Source organism: Fusarium musae, chromosome 1 (genome assembly GCF_019915245.1).
Source record: "Fusarium musae strain F31 chromosome 1, whole genome shotgun sequence".
Lineage (NCBI taxonomy): Eukaryota > Fungi > Ascomycota > Sordariomycetes > Hypocreales > Nectriaceae > Fusarium > Fusarium musae.
This window is the reverse complement of record NC_058387.1, coordinates 1,126,128-1,144,113: the sequence shown is the minus strand read 5'-3', so window position 1 is coordinate 1,144,113 and position 17,986 is coordinate 1,126,128. Positions and strand designations below refer to the sequence as shown.

The 17,986-nt window shown below is 48.6% G+C and overlaps 6 protein-coding genes across 6 annotated transcripts; 3 read left to right on the top strand and 3 right to left on the bottom strand.

The window, feature by feature from the left end:
* Positions 1-1,835: 1,835 nt before the first annotated feature.
* On the top strand, positions 1,836-3,080 carry J7337_000364 (uncharacterized protein; the record flags this gene model as incomplete). Its single annotated transcript, XM_044818119.1, has 2 exons — positions 1,836-3,009; positions 3,064-3,080. The coding sequence occupies 2 exons, from the start codon at positions 1,836-1,838 to the stop codon at positions 3,078-3,080; spliced, it is 1,191 nt and encodes a 396-aa protein (XP_044685821.1).
* A 435-nt stretch (positions 3,081-3,515) lies between these two features.
* Positions 3,516-4,832, bottom strand: XYL1_1 (NAD(P)H-dependent D-xylose reductase (XR); the record flags this gene model as incomplete). The annotated part of the gene is made up of 3 exons (XM_044818118.1): positions 3,516-3,551; positions 3,603-4,396; positions 4,688-4,832. The coding sequence occupies 3 exons, from the start codon at positions 4,830-4,832 to the stop codon at positions 3,516-3,518; spliced, it is 975 nt and encodes a 324-aa protein (XP_044685820.1).
* Positions 4,833-7,231: 2,399 nt separating this feature from the next.
* Positions 7,232-8,122, top strand: J7337_000362 (uncharacterized protein; the record flags this gene model as incomplete). The annotated part of the gene is made up of 2 exons (XM_044818117.1): positions 7,232-7,979; positions 8,097-8,122. The coding sequence occupies 2 exons, from the start codon at positions 7,232-7,234 to the stop codon at positions 8,120-8,122; spliced, it is 774 nt and encodes a 257-aa protein (XP_044685819.1).
* A 633-nt stretch (positions 8,123-8,755) lies between these two features.
* On the top strand, positions 8,756-10,300 carry J7337_000361 (uncharacterized protein; the record flags this gene model as incomplete). Its single annotated transcript, XM_044818116.1, is given in 3 exon segments — positions 8,756-9,634; positions 9,651-9,983; positions 10,049-10,300. The coding sequence occupies 3 exon segments, from the start codon at positions 8,756-8,758 to the stop codon at positions 10,298-10,300; spliced, it is 1,464 nt and encodes a 487-aa protein (XP_044685818.1).
* A 368-nt stretch (positions 10,301-10,668) lies between these two features.
* J7337_000360 (uncharacterized protein) lies at positions 10,669-11,756 on the bottom strand (the record flags this gene model as incomplete). Its single annotated transcript, XM_044818115.1, has 3 exons — positions 10,669-11,269; positions 11,317-11,329; positions 11,483-11,756. 3 exons carry the CDS (start codon positions 11,754-11,756, stop codon positions 10,669-10,671), a joined length of 888 nt encoding a protein of 295 aa, XP_044685817.1.
* Positions 11,757-12,759: 1,003 nt separating this feature from the next.
* Positions 12,760-15,341, bottom strand: J7337_000359 (uncharacterized protein; the record flags this gene model as incomplete). The annotated part of the gene is made up of 4 exons (XM_044818114.1): positions 12,760-13,052; positions 13,108-13,561; positions 13,609-14,664; positions 14,712-15,341. The coding sequence occupies 4 exons, from the start codon at positions 15,339-15,341 to the stop codon at positions 12,760-12,762; spliced, it is 2,433 nt and encodes an 810-aa protein (XP_044685816.1).
* Positions 15,342-17,986: the final 2,645 nt, after the last annotated feature.

The window sequence follows — 17,986 nt, the reverse complement described above, 5'->3', positions numbered from 1 at the left end:
TTGGCGCTCCACTGGGAGTCCAACCTGTTGGCATCGCTGAAGCAGTTCCTCGCCGTGATTGGCAGGTACAAGCTCATCTTTTCCGGCTTCTACTATGTATATCCCCGGTGGCGCATCTGGGAATCTCTTGGCTATCATGCTGAGGTTGGTCCAGCTGTCCAGGTGGTTTCGGAGAAATGGCCAGAGATATTGATAAGGAAGCCACTTCTGTGGATATAATGCTTGGAGCATTGCTCGGACGTTTGTAAAGGGTGTTTCCAGAATAAGACCGTTGAGTTTTATATTGGGAGGGAATTCGCCTTTGGCTGCTAAGTTAGTTGCAAAACCACAGCCAATGCTCTGTCCCCAGAGCAGTACTGTTGGTTTCTCTTGATCAGCATTCTCTGATCTACTTTCATGTAATTGAGCTATCCATTGTAATGCTGCTTGTGAATCAAGATTTATGCCTGGTTCTGATGGTCTATCATGAGATGTCCAATACCCTCGATAACTGAGGCAAACCAGTGTGTAGTTGACTGAGGGCTCATTATCATGTGCTCGCCGTATGATCCAAGAGAGATCAGGTAGTCTGGGTGGTAAGGACGATGCATTCCCTATAAAACTGAATAAGTCACCGAGCAGTTTCACTTATAAGATTGGCAAACCTTGAAAGTAGAGGATATAAACTGGGTGCTTTGTTTTACCAGCACTCGCTTGAGATACTGGGGGAACATCTGCTACACACAAGGCAATCTCTGTTCCATCCAATGACTTAATCCTCTCTTCCCTCCATTTCACACGTCCACAGTCGCGGGAGAACTCCTCAATGGTCAAACTCCGAGAATTGGGTGGTAAGAACGGATTATAGATGATCGTATTCTGGAACAGAACCATCATCAAACACTTCCAACTCCACAAAGCTACAAACAAGCCAGTAAACACCAACGGCGGCATGAGAAAAGGCGCAACATGCAGGGACCTAGCGCGGCCCAGATGAGGCCTCATAGTTGCATGTGTACATATACGCGGCCGAGTCCTTATGCAAACGCCTCGCGAGCGCATGGCCGATAAGGTGATGGCATGCGAGGCCATGGGAGCTGAGCTGGCGATCAAAGAAGCAACTGGCAAGGGGAGGGAGAAACGTGGATTGATGTAAGTAGTTAGGTGCAAGGGGTCCAGGTTTATGACATGTTCGAACGCGACTGGGCTTGAGGGATATGCGACTGTGCGAATTGGGGATGATGTGCAGTGAAAATGAGGAAGACGACAGCTGATGGTGAGATATATCTGACTTCATTGTAGGGTGTAGTGATGATAAATATCTCATAAATATTTCAGTACAATCTTCAAGAACATTATAGCTCTCAACCAATTTGTACTAATTTACGATCAATTGAGGCGGATTTAACCTGTTTAATCTGTCTGTGGTCCGATTATTGAGGTGATATCATAATGTCACCCACAAAGTTACAACGGTTTTAAGCACCGCCAAACACTTGCTGTTGTGTCCTGCAGGTAAAGTAAGGCACCCTCAGGAACCAGCCATCCATAAACAGAGGCCCAAAGTGGAAGTACAAGTGGAAAGCACCCGATATTTCAGGTCAATTTCTCAGCTTTTAATCAGCTTTTTTCCCGCCTCCATCACGTTCTTGACAATCCCATCCCTCACCATTTCTCATTCTCTCTCTCTTCTTTACCGTTCCTCTCCCCCACAATCTCAAATCGTCAACGCCTCTCGCTAGACTCAAAACTCGCCTACAAACTTGCATCACATCTGCCCCGCCATTACCGCCCATCTTCGTGAACAACTACATCATCGCCCATCTCGTGCTCTCAGAGAGCTCAGCACCACAGCCATGCCTGGATCCGATAAAGAAAACGACGGCCATGCGCACATCGAAGTCCCTAGTGACAGCGACAAGCCTTCACCGCGCCCAGATGGCGAGTCAAGCCCTGGCCTCAGGAACAGCAAGGGTTGGGATGGCAAGCTTCGCATGCCAAAGTCAGCTTCCATGACAAACCCAGAGGCTCTCACCGATTCTGACTACTCCGACGATGAGAATGTCATGAAGGGAGAGCAGATCGACGCTGATGAGGGTATGTGCTGCACATCAGCTTACAAAGAGGGACAGTTTGGACTAACACGTGCAGATCTCCTTGATGACGAAGATCCCGAGACGGACGAAATTATGTGTTCGCACTCTCGAATCGCTTCGATTTCCTCTCTACGCCTCGAACGCTTCAAGAATGTTTCCCGTATCTGCCTCCGCCAAAACAGCATCGAGCAAATCGACGGCCTATCCGCCCTAGCCGAGACCCTCGAAGACCTAGACCTCTACGACAACCTCATTTCGCACATTCGCGGCCTCGACGAGCTAACAAACCTTACAAGTCTCGATCTGAGCTTCAACAAAATCAAGCATATCAAGCACATCAACCACTTGACAAAACTCAAGGAATTATACCTTGTCGCCAACAAGATTGGCAAAATCGAGGGGCTGGAGGGGTTGGATAAGTTGACATCTCTTGAGCTTGGATCGAACCGCATTCGCGAAATCAAGAATCTCGACTCTCTGAAGGCGATCGAAGAGCTTTGGTTGGCCAAGAACAAGATTACTGAGCTCACTGGTCTCGGTGGTATGCCTAACCTTCGACTACTGAGCATTCAGTCCAACCGTATACGCGATTTGTCACCACTCAAGGACGTCCCTACGCTTGAAGAGCTATACATTTCACACAACATGTTGGAATCTCTAGAGGGTCTGGAGCACAACCCCAAGCTACATGTGCTGGATATCTCAAACAACAAGATCACCAGCATCAAGGGTCTCGAGTCACTTGCCGAGCTGGAAGAGTTGTGGGCCAGCTATAATCTCATTGGCGATTATAAGGAGGTTGCCAAATATCTTGCTGATAAGAAAGAATTGACGACGGTGTATTTTGAAGGAAACCCGCTGCAACTGCAGGAACCTGTGGCATATAGGAACAGGATCCGAATGACCTTGCCGCAGGTCAAACAGATTGATGCCAGTAAGTTGCACCGAATTACACAATTCTAGGGATTATAGCTAACCATTTTTGCAGCATTTGTTCGAACATGAGTTCGACTTTGGAAGGCTTCGTCACAGAAAGCATGGCGTTAAGGCAATGGAGTTTGGCTTTTTCGATATTCAGGGTGGCATCAATGGTGCATTCAATCAATGGTTCATTCAAAGACAGATAAAGCTTTATGTGAGTTACAGTTTAGACAAGGTTCTAGAACAAACACAGAGTTACCGAGGGCATAGGCAGTCACACTGCGGGCTCAGTCTTGGTCATATCATGGAGCAATCATTTCCCAAAACGAAAATCATATCATGCAAAAAGTGACCAAACTTGTTGAAGGGTTAACTGTCTTTTGTATTCTATGAGAGCGTCTCATCAAGTCCTTGCGGTTCTACAAAATGCAGCCCATCGTCATGTAACGCCAAATATCCCAAACAATCATGTTTCCAATGCTTCTTTCTTTTACTATCATATCATTTCATTGTCATTATTTAAGCGAAGATCCAGAGCTTCTCAGTAGGGAAGTACTAGGAATGGTCAGTATCATCTTTGGTAATCAAATGGTAGTGAAAACTTACGTTGGTGGGCTTGTTGAACTTGAGGTTAAGGTTCATTCTGGCAATGCGCTTCATGTCCTCCTCATCAATATCCCAGCCGACACAGTCGAAGTTCTGGGCCATGTACTCGGGTGTGGTGCTCTTGGGGATGACAGCAAGACCTTGCTGTGTGGCCCATCGGAGGAGAACCTGAGCGGCGGTCTTGTTGTACTTGCTGGCGAGGCCAGTGAAGACCTCGTGCTGCATGAGAGGAGAAGCAGACTTGGCAATGTCCATATCAAGCTCCATGAAGCCAGCAGGGCCGAAAGAGGAGTAAGCAGTCAGAGCAATGCCCTCAGCCTTGGCGAGGCGGACAAGCTCGGTCTGCTGGTGGTAGGGGTGAAGCTCGACCTGGAGGGTGGCAGGTCGGATCTTGGCGTACTTGAGGAGATCGTAGATGGACTGAGCCTGGAAGTTGGAGATGCCAATGGACTTGGCAAGACCCTTCTCAACGAGGCCCTCCATGGCGCCCCAGGTCTCCTCGTTGGTGGCCTTACTCCATCGGATCTCGGTGCCGGCGTCGTCGTAGTGCCAGCCAGGGGGGTAGCGGACCTTGGGGTCGACGTACTCGAGGGCGACGGGAAAGTGGATGAGGAAGAGGTCAAAGTAGTCGATCTGCCAGTCGGCGAGCTGTTTGCGGGTGATGGGCTCGACGTTCTCCTTGTCGTGGTAGGTCTGCCAGAGCTTGGAGACGATGAAGAGGTCCTCACGCTTCACGATACCATCCTTGATAGCGCGGGCGACACCCTCACCGCAGGCCTTCTCATTTCCGTAATCTGTTGTGAAAAATCCGTTAGCCTTTTCTCTAAAACTCTGGTTTGGCCGGGTAAAAAGAGAAGTCATGAAGCTATCATGGTGTGGGGTGAAGCTCCAAGTGTAGTGGAGGGGTAGTTTTACAGGGGTAATGTGGCTGTTTTCTCGGTGCAATTGACAATTGGCAGGGAAAATGAGGGGCAGAGAGACAAGGATTATCTGGGGAGGGGCAAAGTAATGGGATTATGGCCGTGTGATTGAAGTTGGGCGACGGGTAATTGCAAAGGCAATTGGGGGCTCGGGGACAAACATACCGCAAGCACCGTCGAGGAGACGGTATCCAGCCTTGATGGCCTCGTAGACAACATCAGCACAGTTGTCGTCAACCTTCCAGAGGCCGAAGCCAATCTGGGGCATGTCGAAGCCGCTGTTGAGCTTGATAGTAGGAACGTTGACCATTGTGATGGGTGTTGATGTGTAAGAGATGTGATGGTTGGTGGATAGATAGAGTAGAGAGAGGAGGAGAGGAGAAGCAAGAATGGGATAGACAGCTCGGAGGAGGGGACAGTAGTATTTATATTTATGCTAAGAAGAACACATGTTGCTATTATCCTCAGAGGTAGCTACAGTACCTACCTAGGCAGATATCGTATGCCCTCATGGGTGCGGCATGACAAGCAAGGGGCAGAGTCCATACTACGTAGTATGACATGGTCTGGTATTTGATAGCGCTACGCCTTCGAGAAGAGAAAAACCATGAATAGCGTTGGCATGAGTGCGCGTATTGCTTCCGCGGGTCATAGCATGTCACTCCTTCAGGCCTGCAGCATCTGGTGCAGTATCATAGGATTGCTTCGGGGGTGTGTAACCCCCAAGGTACAGCAGAGTAGAGAGGTGTGTGAAGGCGGCAAATGTCTGGGTAGAGCCCATCATGCGAGCCAAGAGAGAGCGAATCGCCATATTAACCAGCCCAGTTCAGCCCCAGTTTCTTCTCTGCCTTCCAGATTGTGCCACTGTTGGTGGGGCATAGAATTGGAATTCACCCGGCGGATGAGATGGCGGGCATAATTATTGGATGGGTCGTCATTGGGTGAGGATGAATGCCATGTGTAAGTATGTAAATATGTAGGGTTCATCATTGCAAGGGAAAGAATAATATTCTGGATAAACTAAATCTCATCGCTTATCGCTGTGAAACTGAATATCCTGTTATATGTCATGGTTCATGATATTACCATCGTCGCCGATTATTACAGTGCCTGCGTGCGTACAGATGTTACATATGACGATTGGATATTTCAGTGAAACAGAATCTGATCATGAAAACTTTCAGCCAAAAGAAGAAAACGAAAAAGGGCACTAAAGTAATGGCCGAAGCTCCCCGAAGCAATCCCTCTAATCACTCACTGTACATGTCCCAGGGTATGGAATATGGATGCTTCACCCCGCAAATCTAGGACTAGACCAGCCACACCAAGACCCCAGTTGAGAGAGACAGATGAAGATGAAGAGGAAGGATAAGCAGGATCTATACCACAAAAGCAATTGTCTTCATGCGCCGCAGATTCTGTATGTTTCATGACATATGTGCCCCTGGTCTCAGAGTCGGCCTTTGTGAGCACCTATTTGTGCGTTTATTCTGTATCTTCAAGTGCCGCGTCTAAGCCAAGTCGACCCTTACTCGCCCGGGTGTGTCTTGAGGCATCTCCCTTTTCTGTGATTGATGCGCAAAACCTGTGACAGTGACAAGAAGCAACTCCTTTCCATCTTCAAGGTTAAACATCCATACCAACATAGGCGTAAGGGTCCCCTAACTCCGGGCATTTCGCCGCATGACCTCCCCCTTCTGCTACTCTACTCTATTCTGCCAAAATCTCTGACGTGGTCCATATCTCTCGGCTCGGCGTAATTCAAAGGTTCCCTAGTCTAGGTAGGTACGATATTGTCCATGTCATGTGGATTTATCGCGGGTGAATAGACCTTCAAACTCGGGGCCATAGCCCATATCATGATAACTAAAAAGAAGATTTAAGAGCCTCTCTGAGGGTCTTGTCCTTCCGGAAGAAACCATCGATTTAGCCTAAAGGCAAGTGCCCCACGGATGAGCTGCCCGTCGTCCCACAGCAGCGGGTAATCTCCAGGCACTCACATACAATCCCCACTCTAAATGTTGCTCTGTAAACACCCCTACCTACATCACACCCATCATCCATGACAACCTAACTTAGTGGGCAAGTCCCATGATGGGGGGAAAAAGAACGGATGCCCAGGGTCGATCAAGAGCTTGAGATGGCCAAGGTCAACCTCAATGGATCCAATTTGCCCAAACTATTGTCAGAGGCTGACGTTGAATAACCTCAATTGCTATACGACAAAGACTACTCCCTCTCAGAGTGGTCCTGACTAGCTTACACCAACAATAGACTCGACGCTTTAATCATGACGGGTACCTCTCCAGCTTCAAAGAACACTTTCAAGCTTGCGCATAGTCGCATCCGTGATCATGGCTCCCGGCGACCAAAATAGGACCATCTTGATAGGCAGGGCGTCACCAGGCTGATGGACAAAGAAACCGCAAAACCACCAACCCTCACGGAACCACCGTACCTCTTTGTCCAAAGACACTCAATTTCGGGTCCGATCCTCTCACAATGTCGTCCTCGCTGTTCCTTTCAGATCCCGGGGCTATCAATTGTCAATGTCCAACACAAGACACCCGTGCCTTGAAGGACCCAAAGAGCAGCTCCTTCGGTCTTTGTTCAGTCGAACAAGTTTATTACCATCGAATCTTCCAGCCTTTCCCTGTGTGATACTCACTTTCGACACCATCAAACTCGATTCGGCACAGTCTATCCAACATGCGTCCCCAAAACATTAGGATCAGAACAGTCCAGCTGGGCCATGAGCAACACCAGCAGCGACCCCTCGAAGACTGTTTAATAGGACAGCGAAACCTTCATGCTATACAATCAGCTCTGATTCGCGGCGATGAAGAGGTCGTCCTTTTTAATTGGAATTCGATTCCACCACAACTGTGGCAGGACCTTCATCTGAGTCAACATCACATAGGCCAAAAGGCAGTATACCCTTTCACAGCTTTTGCACCGCGCGACGCACCCTGCGATCCTCGTGGCAACCTTTCACAAGACGCCCGAAACAGTATAGAAAACAAACGTTGGAGTGGCCTGAAATTCAAGTTTGTCAAGGTGCTTGCCGAGGGTGGTCATGGATACGCCACACTATGGGACGTCGTTTTCGAAGACACGTCTGTCAGGAGGGTTGTGATTAAGAGAGCTATAAACCCTTCGACCAATGCCTTCGATCCTCAAGCAGAAGCCATGTTTCACTTGCGGTATGACGGTGCCCAGCACACGACACAAGTTATCGACTTACATCGCGAGGTAGTGGCTATACGCACTGACATGTTGAACCGTGGCACACTTACTCACAGTGCCTTCAGAAATGGAAAAGAGTGGAAGGCCGAAAAACAGAATTGCGTTGTCTTTGAGTATATGAAATTCGGTGACATGGTCAATATCATGCAAACGGTCACTACGAGAAAGGTTCAAATCCCAGCTCAAGTTCTATGGGGAATTTGGGAATGCCGTAAGTCATCTTGCCCCGAAGCATTGTACCTTACCTTCTCGACTGATTTCATTGAATAGTTGTGCTTGGTCTCGCAACTATTGCTTATACGCCATCCGAAAGCTCTGGCAACTCCAGTTTTGAAACGTGGTGGAAAGACGTAGTGTCTGACAGGGAGGAAGCAATAGCCTTCCTCGACCATGTCGACAGAGAGTGGAACATTGAGCACGATGTTCATCTCGATCTAGAAGTTCTCAATGGTAAAAGTTTACAAAACATCTATGAAGGCCTTCTGCTAACCTCGTGTGTCTAGTTCTCGCGGGCCATGATCCAGCCACGCATCCTAATCAGCCTATTTTCAAGGTGAGCCTGCACAACGACGGCTTTTTCCCTGTGTACATGTGTTGACTTGATCTCCTTAGCTCCATGATCTCGGTGCCTGGAGCTTTAATATGAACCATGGTTGGGAGACTTACAACGAAAGCCAAATTTGGCAAATGAGAGGACCTGTTAAGCTTCATGCCACGACACCGGTACGTAATGACATGTCCAACCATTATTGCAGAACTCATCACTAATAAACACCAGGAGCAATTCAGTAAAGAATGGGATGATGTTTTACTCAGCCTAGAGACGGATAGCTTGAGACAACTCTTTGCAGGTGAAGACTTGGAAAAAGTAGGCGGGACGGAGGTAGCCGGACGTTTTGGCATATGGACCAATATATTTCTTATTGCCAAAGTTGTAAGTTTTTCTAGTCATAACTAACGCGACAAAAGCACTAATGATATGGAAAGATGGAGTCCATCATGACGAGAGAATTCAGCAGGTTTCCTTACCAGACTGTTATCCATGATCGAACAAACAAGCCGACATATGGAGGGAAACTTCAGAACCCACAGTTCCATCACATCGACCTCGAATTGCGAGATATCGTGGCGAGGTGTCTGCACGAGAAACCCAAAGACAGGCCCCGTATTACCCATCTTTTAAAGAATGTGTTGGACCGAAAACAGCTAGGCTTCAATAATGAAAGCCCAGAGTCTGTTCATACATGGTGGGAAACCCTCTTCGAGCCTCAAGCGCCAAAGCCTATCCCTGCACAAGCACCGCCGCCCGCGAATCCTGTCAAGCAGGCTGTGGTAGCCTCTGCTGCGAAAGGAGGCTTGGCAATCGCGTCTCACATGGCACAAACAGCTAGAAACCAAGGCGCGCCGAATCAGCCTCATATTCCTCCTCACATACAACAAATTCTCAACCAACAAAGGAACCAACCCAATATAAAGGGACCCCCAGCACAAGCTCCAGCACAAGCTCCAGTTCAACCTCAAGCTGCTCCTCATATTCCTCCTCACATACAACAAATTCTTAACCAACAAAGGGCCAAACCCAAGGTAAAGGGGCCTCCAGCACAACCTCCAGTTCAGCCTCCAGCTCCTCCTAAGGTTCTCCCTCACTTACGACACGTTCCTGCTCACTTACGAAATCTTCCTTTTGACCAACGAGGGGTCCAATATGGTCCAAAGGAGCCTCCTGCCCAGCATCAAGCACCTCCTCAAGCTCAAGCACCCCCTCAAGTTCAGCCTCAAACTCCGCCTAAGGTTCCTCCCCATTTACGACATGTTCCTCCCCACTTAAGAAAGCTTCCTTTTGATCAACGAAGGGCTCAGATCGCTGTAAAGGAGCCTCCAGTACAACCTCCAGCTCAGCTTCAAGCCCATCGGCCTCAAGCTCCTCCTCAAGGCCAGTATCAACGTCAAGCCCAGCCTCAAGGTCAGCACCGAGGCCAGCCCCGAGGCCGACTTCAAGGTCAACGTCAAGGTCAACGTCAAGGCCAGCGTCAGGGCCAGCATCGAGTTCCGTACCGAGCCCAGCAGCCCCCAGCCCGGCCTCAAGTCCAGCCTCCAGTCCTACTTCAAGCCCGCTGGCCTGGACCCCAGCCTCAAGTGCAACCTCAAGCTCTGCAACCTCAAGTTCGACCTGGAGCCCAGCCTTATGTTCCTCCTCACCTACGAAGGGGCCAACGTAATGTAACCACTTCTGCACTGGGTGAGAATTTGGGGAACATACATCTCAAGCGCGCGACCCAGATATCTACTGCAAAGGTTACACCTGACATTTCTCCAAAATCTGTCAAGTCAGGCAGGGTCAGCAAGAAGGCTCCAAAAGCGAAGAAGGCCAGTCGCAAAGTGCCGCCTCGGAAGCACGATGCTATTGCAGATTATGTTAAGAAAGTGTTGCCAGATATGCCTGTGGCTATTCGCAACCTTTTGACTCGCTCGCAACATCTCGAATCGGAACTCGAGAAAGATGGCTTTCACGTGTTTCCTTTCGTGAACTAAAGTCATACGTAGGGAAATGGTTTCTATCGGTGCTCTTATTTTCGTTTTGATTATTGTGATGGATAGTCTGGCTATTGCGTCAAGTGATGCAAAATTGCAATGTTTATGGTGCTTCTGGTCTGTCCTTTAATCCTCTTTTCTGGCAATATTTTCATATAGAATTGTTTCTCGCGTGTCATTGCTTTTTTTTTTTTTTTTTTTTTTTTTTTTTTTTTTTTTTTTTTTGGTTTCCAATACAATTAATTGATTATAGAACTTGTTGGTCCTGGGTATCACTAACTCCTAACCTACTATATCCATCCACCTTGGTTTCCTCGTAACGAAGTCCCAACATTAACTCGTCCAGCTTAAATACAGATAGAGACAATCTAGTTAATATCGTAGTTTGCATAGCGGCACTCGCACGCCCCAGACTCCGACTTTACATCGCCTACTTGGCCACCCTCGCTGTCGACACAATTTGGTGATCCTCCATTAAATGTCTTGCGCTGAACAACATCAACATCGCCCGGCCAAGCCGCAAACTTTGTATTTCCAGCCGCCTCGTCGCCTCTTTTCCGCTGCGTCCACAGTGTAGCTTCGAAAAGCGTGTCGTCGAAAGTACACTTTGCTGCACGATTGCTCGACGAGAGCTGATCATCTGGCACGACCGTCTTGTTCATTGAGAAAGAAAACTGAAGACGCTCGAGAGATGTATCCTTGTCAAGCACCTTGAGAGTCAAGTTCGTGAAGGATGGTGCGAAGGGGTTTTCTGTGGATGAGATGTTGTACGAGGAGCCGTTGGTAGATGAGATTATCCAGAAGAACGTTGCTGATGAGCCTTTTTCGTACGGATAGCAGCGCCATGTTGACGGGTTGGAAGTACAGTCTGTGGTGGTGTTTTGAAGATCTGCTTTGAAAGCAAAAGAACCAGCCGGGAATGCAGCTGGAGTTTCTGAAGTTGAAGTCTCCTGTGGAGGTGCTCTGTCTCTGAAGATGGTGTTAGTTAAACCCAATGTCTCGGATGTTCAACTTACTCGTCCTTCAGCCCTATTGAGAGTCCAATACCCAAAGCAACAGCGACAATAGCAACACCCACGAGCGCAATAACCAATAGACAACATCCTCTGCGCTTATCGAGTCCACAAACCTTCCTCTCTCTATAGCTCCCAGCTTCAGAATACTCATGCTCTAAGAATTTACCCTTAGCATCGCTATAGTTGTAGCTGTAGCTAGGCGGTGGGTTATAGTGCGCCACGGGCGGAGCATAGTATACTCGTCCTCTAGGTACATACGCCGGTGGAATTGCATTGTTGCGAAGAGCGCGCCGGGGTGATTTCCGGGGGATGCGAAGGGGAGGTGTTGGAGGACTGTGAGATGAAGGTGTAGAGGCGATTTCGTTCTCGTCGATTGAGGGGAGGTAGGGACGAGAGATGGAGTTGAAGGAGCCCGTTCTGTAGTTGTGATTTCTGTTCATTTTTGAGGTTGTCTTGTCCTTGGGGAGTTTATGGTTTGGTGGCTGACGATAGTAGAGTGTATAATTGAGTTGAGTTGAGCGATGACAATGATCAGCGTCTATCGTCTCAACTGATTGACGATGAGTAGGATAAAGAAGATGTAACAAAGAGAGTAAAAAGACTCAATTGTCAGGCTGAGAGTGAGTATGTGAGCGTGAGTGTGAGTGTGAGTGAGTACGTGTGTTTGCTGATCTGCATGCAATAGATGCAAGCCTCCATGAGTTCAGCTCGGGTCAGCTCAGCCTACTTCAGTCTTCAATTGACACAATCAGGCTCTGGATTTATTCTCGACGACCTCATACATATCTAGGAACTGAAAACAAAGAAGGAAGAGAGTTCGGTTATCAATTGATGACTCTATCCCTCCTCTAAACTATCGATCCGTCTGCCCTGATTTTTTCGCCTCCCCCTCCGACGACTACGACGGTTGAGAAATTCAATTAACAATTCAATGACCCGCCCACGCGGGATCGACCTCATCCGAGGGAGGCGTTTTTCCTCTAGCGCCTTTGGTAGTTCGTGCTGTCTCTGCTACCTCGTGATTGGAGTCGGCCCTGGAAAAGTGGCGTTGCAGCTGTAAAGCTTGGCTTAGGAAATATTGGTTTTGGTGCCGAGTTTGGAGGGATCTGCAATTTATCTTTATTTGATCTAGAATTCCATCTCACTCCTGCACGTTGAGGGTCGACGATAAAAATGGTCCTATATATCCAAATGTGGTCTATCTTTGACGGTTGATAACCCTTGACTCTATCCCTTGCCCTATCTCTCCAACGTCACTTCACGTCAGCCAACTTCTGCTCTTCTGTAATGATAGATCGTCTATGTAGATCCTGGAAATAATAGATACACAAATCCCGCTGCCTATGCCTACTCCGTGCCATACAAAATATCCCATCATCTAAACTCCTCGGGGTATTGCTCTCTGCTTACGTCAATCAATCAACCCTTCGATCCACCTTTCGCTTACTCCTGGCCCTCAGCTGCCTTCTCTGCATATGTCGGAGCCTCGAGCACCTCGCCCTGGTCGGTCCAGACTGCTGCAAGCTCAGTCTCGATCTCGTCTCGGCGCTTCTTCCACTCGTCGACTTGCTCCAGCCGCTCACGTAGGTCTTGCAACTCCTTCTCGACCTGCATCTTTTCACGCTCGGTGCCAATTCGCTCAAATTCCCACTCGTCTCCCTGCTCACCCATACCAAGGACCAGGTTGTATGTGTGGTACTTCTTGAGGGATGCACGTGTTGAGATGGTGATTAGTGCTGTGGCATGTTAGTCTGATGTCCCCGTCAGAACTCGAAACAAACTATGACTTACTGATGCCTCTCTCCTTGCATGTTTCATACAGTAGACCTTCTACGTCACTCGAAACAGCGCTGGTGCCTTCATCCACGATCGCATATTGGGGCTCGTGGTAGAGCACACGGGCAAAACCCATGCGTTGCTTCTCGCCACCACTGAGAACATCCTTCCATTCCTTTCGTGTATCCCATCCACCCTCTCTGTCAGGGAGGTATCCGAGTCGTGCAGCGTCCAAGACGCTCTTGAGGTCATCCTCGGACTTGCGCTTCTCCTTCATATCCACATGACCATCCGGGTAAATGACTTGGTCACGGAGTGTTCCGGGGCTCAGATAAGGTCGCTGGGGAAGGAACATGATGCCGTCCTGGCCAATATCCTTGGGGCGACTGACTAGGCCTCGATAGACTGGCCATAAGCCGGCCAGGATTCTCGCAATAGCGGTTTTACCCACTCCATTTGGTCCAGAAATCTGATTGTTGTTAGCAGTTGTACATTTCCTGTCATGGGATGACTTACTAATAGATGTTCACCCCTTCGCACGATGATGGATAATGACTCGAGCAACTCCTCACCTCCTTGAGGCCACAGACCAGGAGCTACAACTGGAACATGCTCAAATCTAACGCCATCAAATCCCTTCTGGATTGTTCCGGAAACATCAGATAATGAGTATAGTTCGCTTTGGCCAGCCCGAACGTGGTAGGCATCGGCATGTACCCGGTGCAATGTCGAGATGAGTGTGTACACACGGCTAGTATAGCCTGCCAGTTCTGAAAGGTCCTTAATCGAGTACATCATACGACCGCCTGCGTCAGCAAGTGAGAGCATGAGCCTCTTGTTGGTGATAAAATCCTTCATACGGTTTCGCTCTCGACCTCCTCGTACACCATTCTCAACCATCTCGGCTCGGCCACCAACGCCACCCCATTGTGGTAGGAAGACGGGAAGCGATGCCAGCAAATATCCATAAGCACTCCAACTATATTTGAGAATGAAATCTTCCAAAATGTTATAGCGGATCTTGAGCATGTAAATACCCTCCATCCAGGTCTTTAAAGACTTGAACTCGCGGTTCAAGAATGTTTTCTCGGTATCTGCACCACCATAGAATGCAACCTCTTCGGCATTGGCAATCAAACGGGCATGTAAACTTCGGAAGTCACCCTCTTTTCGGCCTTCAACCGCCTTTAGCTTGCCAAATGGAGGTGAGAGTCTTCGGAGGATGCTGGCAGTCAAGAAGTAGTTGCTCATAAGGCCGGTGAGCGCAAGAGGTCCCAGAGATCGATAAAGCTGGTAATTGAAGACACAGAGGTCGACGAAAGGCTTGCCGAGCGATGAGTAGATGTTGGCTGCAGCCGCACAGAATAGAGTCAGATCTTGGGTGATGAACTGATCGGCACTTTGGCCAACACCGCCGTCGAGATTAGACAGCTTGTAGTAGTTGAGGTTATCGTTGAGGTAAAGGTCATGGATGTAGCGTGTAAGTCGCGTACGGAAGGCAATGGAAACCTTCGACTCCAGGAACTTAATCATGGCATTGGTATATGAGGCAAACCCTCCAAGGCCGCACCACTGGGACATGTGAGTATAATGGCTTCAATCTGAGGTCAAGTACTTACCTTGAGAATACCCCAGAGGAACGCCTTTCCATTTCCAGCCACCAAATCACGAACAATCTCACCATCCAGACGGGCGACAACAAGTGAGAGATATGTCCTTAGCATCAAGAATACACCATGACTGACAAGTAGCCCGGCCTCCTTGCTAGACCATCTGGGGATCATAATGCTCATCAGACTGAGGAATTGGTGCAGGAAGGCAATGTTCAAGCCTGGTTTCGTTTGCGCCGCTGGTACAGTTCCCTCCCGGAGTCCAGATACCCGAGGGGGGTTTAGGAATAAACGGCGATGGGCGTCGAAAGTGAGTGGCTTGGTTGTGTTGATGACCACCTTTGATGTGCCATCCTTGTATGGAACGTAAATAGTACGCGAACCGTCCTTGTTGTGAAGCCAGGAGTTTGTGCGCACAAGTTTCCGACCCTGTTCACGCTCATGCCGTCGGTTCTTCCACCATCGACGCCCGCCGACTCCTCCGAGGATAATTGAGACAGCAAGGGCCAATGTCGCGAGTAGACGAGTCGTGCGAGTCGTTCCGCGCAACCTTGTCTTTATCTTGCCAGTCCATTTGTCGAGGAAGGCGGCTAGCTGCTCCTCGGCAGCAGTATGCCGCAGCGTTGATTGCGCAGCCATAAGAGACAAGATCCGATGGTGAGGTGAGATGCAATGTTTGGTGATGACGTTGAATACCGTCTATTGTCGTTTGGAGAAGCTTCCCCACAACCCTCGAGTCTCTACGAGGCTCTAATGCGCTCTCTTCACGTGTCCATTAGTGTATCGCGTGGAATGTGAAGGTTTCGCCGGCAATGATTCAAAAAAAAACGTGGTTCGTATGAATATCTTTGCTAAGTCCAAATATGGTTGAGGCTGACTTGTATCAAAAGTTGTCATGAGCATGTGAAATACGGGTATCCGAGGCAAGTGGCACATGGGACTGTCTGCGCCTGCTGCGACCTCACCTAAGCTGCAGCCGACGGATGCGGCGAGCGGGAATGACGACACAGTATCCAATCACATGATGGTCAAAAAGCTGGGGAAATATGGGGGAGCATCTGTTGATGGATTAAGCTCTTGATTGGTTCGATCTACTCTAAGTGGGTGCAGTAGCTACCCTACAGTACGAGATAAATCAAACGATTCACATGTGCTCAACGATAGACTGAACATACTAATTGCTTATTGACCGATGTTTACTATATTCTCTGTCACTTGTTGCTATTTATTTATGGGACCGGGGTTTGTTGAACCTTTGCTCGACTGTTATTCATGATGTAGATGCTAGATACCTCTGGAATTTACAAGTTTCTGTCAAATCCATGTTTAATGAGCACGGATATCACAAGTAAAAGACCGAAACTTCGCAGGAAAGACGTAACATCATAACCATTATACTATTTAACTAATAACAAACATAATCCAAATTGGTTGTGGGGTCTGCAAGACTGAGGCCATGATCGGGCGTCTGAAGTGCATGAGATGAGAAGTAATCAAGTCTTGACTTGGATCACGCGCAAGGAGTGCTGGGCATTCAACCCATCCCACGACTACACGAAGAGTGTGGATATTTAGCGAGAACACTAGAAATCTCACAGTTACGCGGCGACCTAGACTCCAGCTACGTCCATATGGTTTAGCGGGTTGCTGATGAGTACTGTGCTCCGGGTTCTCCTTCGCCTAGCTCTGGGGTTGCTGGAGTTTACGGATGTATGATTAATGTGATATGATATCGGGACGACTGAGAGAACGACTAACAAGCCTCACTTGATGATAAGTGGATGGCTTACGATTCAAAAAAACGTGCTCGCAAAAGCCACAGCAAACAAGATTCATGGAAGCGGTTGACAGAAGTTAACGAGAACGCAAGGGTCCATCTATCCCATCCCATCCCATCCAGCACAAGCTAGAGGAGGTCTCTGTAACCGGCCACAGCGGGTATGTAGGTCTCTCAAGTGGTCGAGGCCAAAGGGCCCACGATGCATGGAGACATCACCGATCCGGGCGCCAACGCGACCAATTATACCACACGGGTAAGGACATTGCTCCCGGTCCGACAGGGATCATGTCTCTTTTCCGTGTCTCAGTCGTGAAAGAGCATGGAATTGTGGTTTGGAGCTTGAGTGCAGAATGTGAGCATGAAAGACAAGAAGTTGTTTTTAGCGGGTATTCGTGAAACTCGGTGAAAGAAGGATCGATAAGAGTACTCTGCAGTAACCATAGCTTGCTGTTGAGTGTGCACAATCAACTAGCGAGTCAATGACACCGACCTCCCAGCTAACGAGCCCGGTTAGGTTGGCAGAGCATGGGCTGAATAGTATCACTTGCTTCTAACCCAGCAACATCATTTACGAGCAAAATAAACTCACCGGATCTAATAACCATAAACGACTCATCAATAACCCTCGCTTGTGGTTGCATGCCACGAGGAAACATTCAAAGAGCGTGCATCAGGCATCTCATCCCGTACGTCAGTGGTCATGTAGCACACGGGTGTGAGACATGGTGCCAGCCTCAAGACCATCCTCAGGATATGGATGGAACAGGACAGACAAGGAAGAAGCTTGAAAAGTTGGGGATGAAAGCTTGGGCCTGGCTTGCCTGGTTAACGAAAAACATCAATCCGAGTGAGGTCTTTCAGCTGTTCGTTTGTGCAGCACTTGAAATTAAGCTCCTTTTTTTGTTCTGGTGAGAGTGCTAAAGAAAAGCCCACTGTTGGAAGATCGAGGACATGGGTATAGAGAAAAGGGCACTATTCCTTGTTGGTGGACTGGAGGACTACCTAAATGCTCTTGGTTGTCTGCTAACTTCTCACCGGAGCATTATCGGCCTAGTCCACGAGGGGCATTAAGATCAGAAGATGGCTTCTGATGGCCGTGGCTTTTCACATATCGACTCTTGCAGTGCGAGTGCGGTCTTCACATCTCATGTTCTGAACTCTCACATCGACTTGACAGAGTCGACATAAAGTAATGTAGGAACATGTATAAAGCCAACAAGGACAAGGGTCTCTAGGCGCCGCACCAAGCCATGAGCGGGCCTTAGCCAGCCATAGGACAGGGTGGTTAAGATGAGCTTGGCGGGCACCATTATTAGCGGAGATGAGAGACAAGGGGTGCTCTGTCACGCTATTGTGAGGCGTTGTAGATGTAGGTTTCGAGACTGTGTTGCTCGCTGATGGTAGTGCTCAGAATACAGTGCTAATAGACAGAAAACATACAGTATACGATACTCCCCTACCACACTGGATGCTCCCGGAGTGCTAATCTCGAGTGAAACCCCAC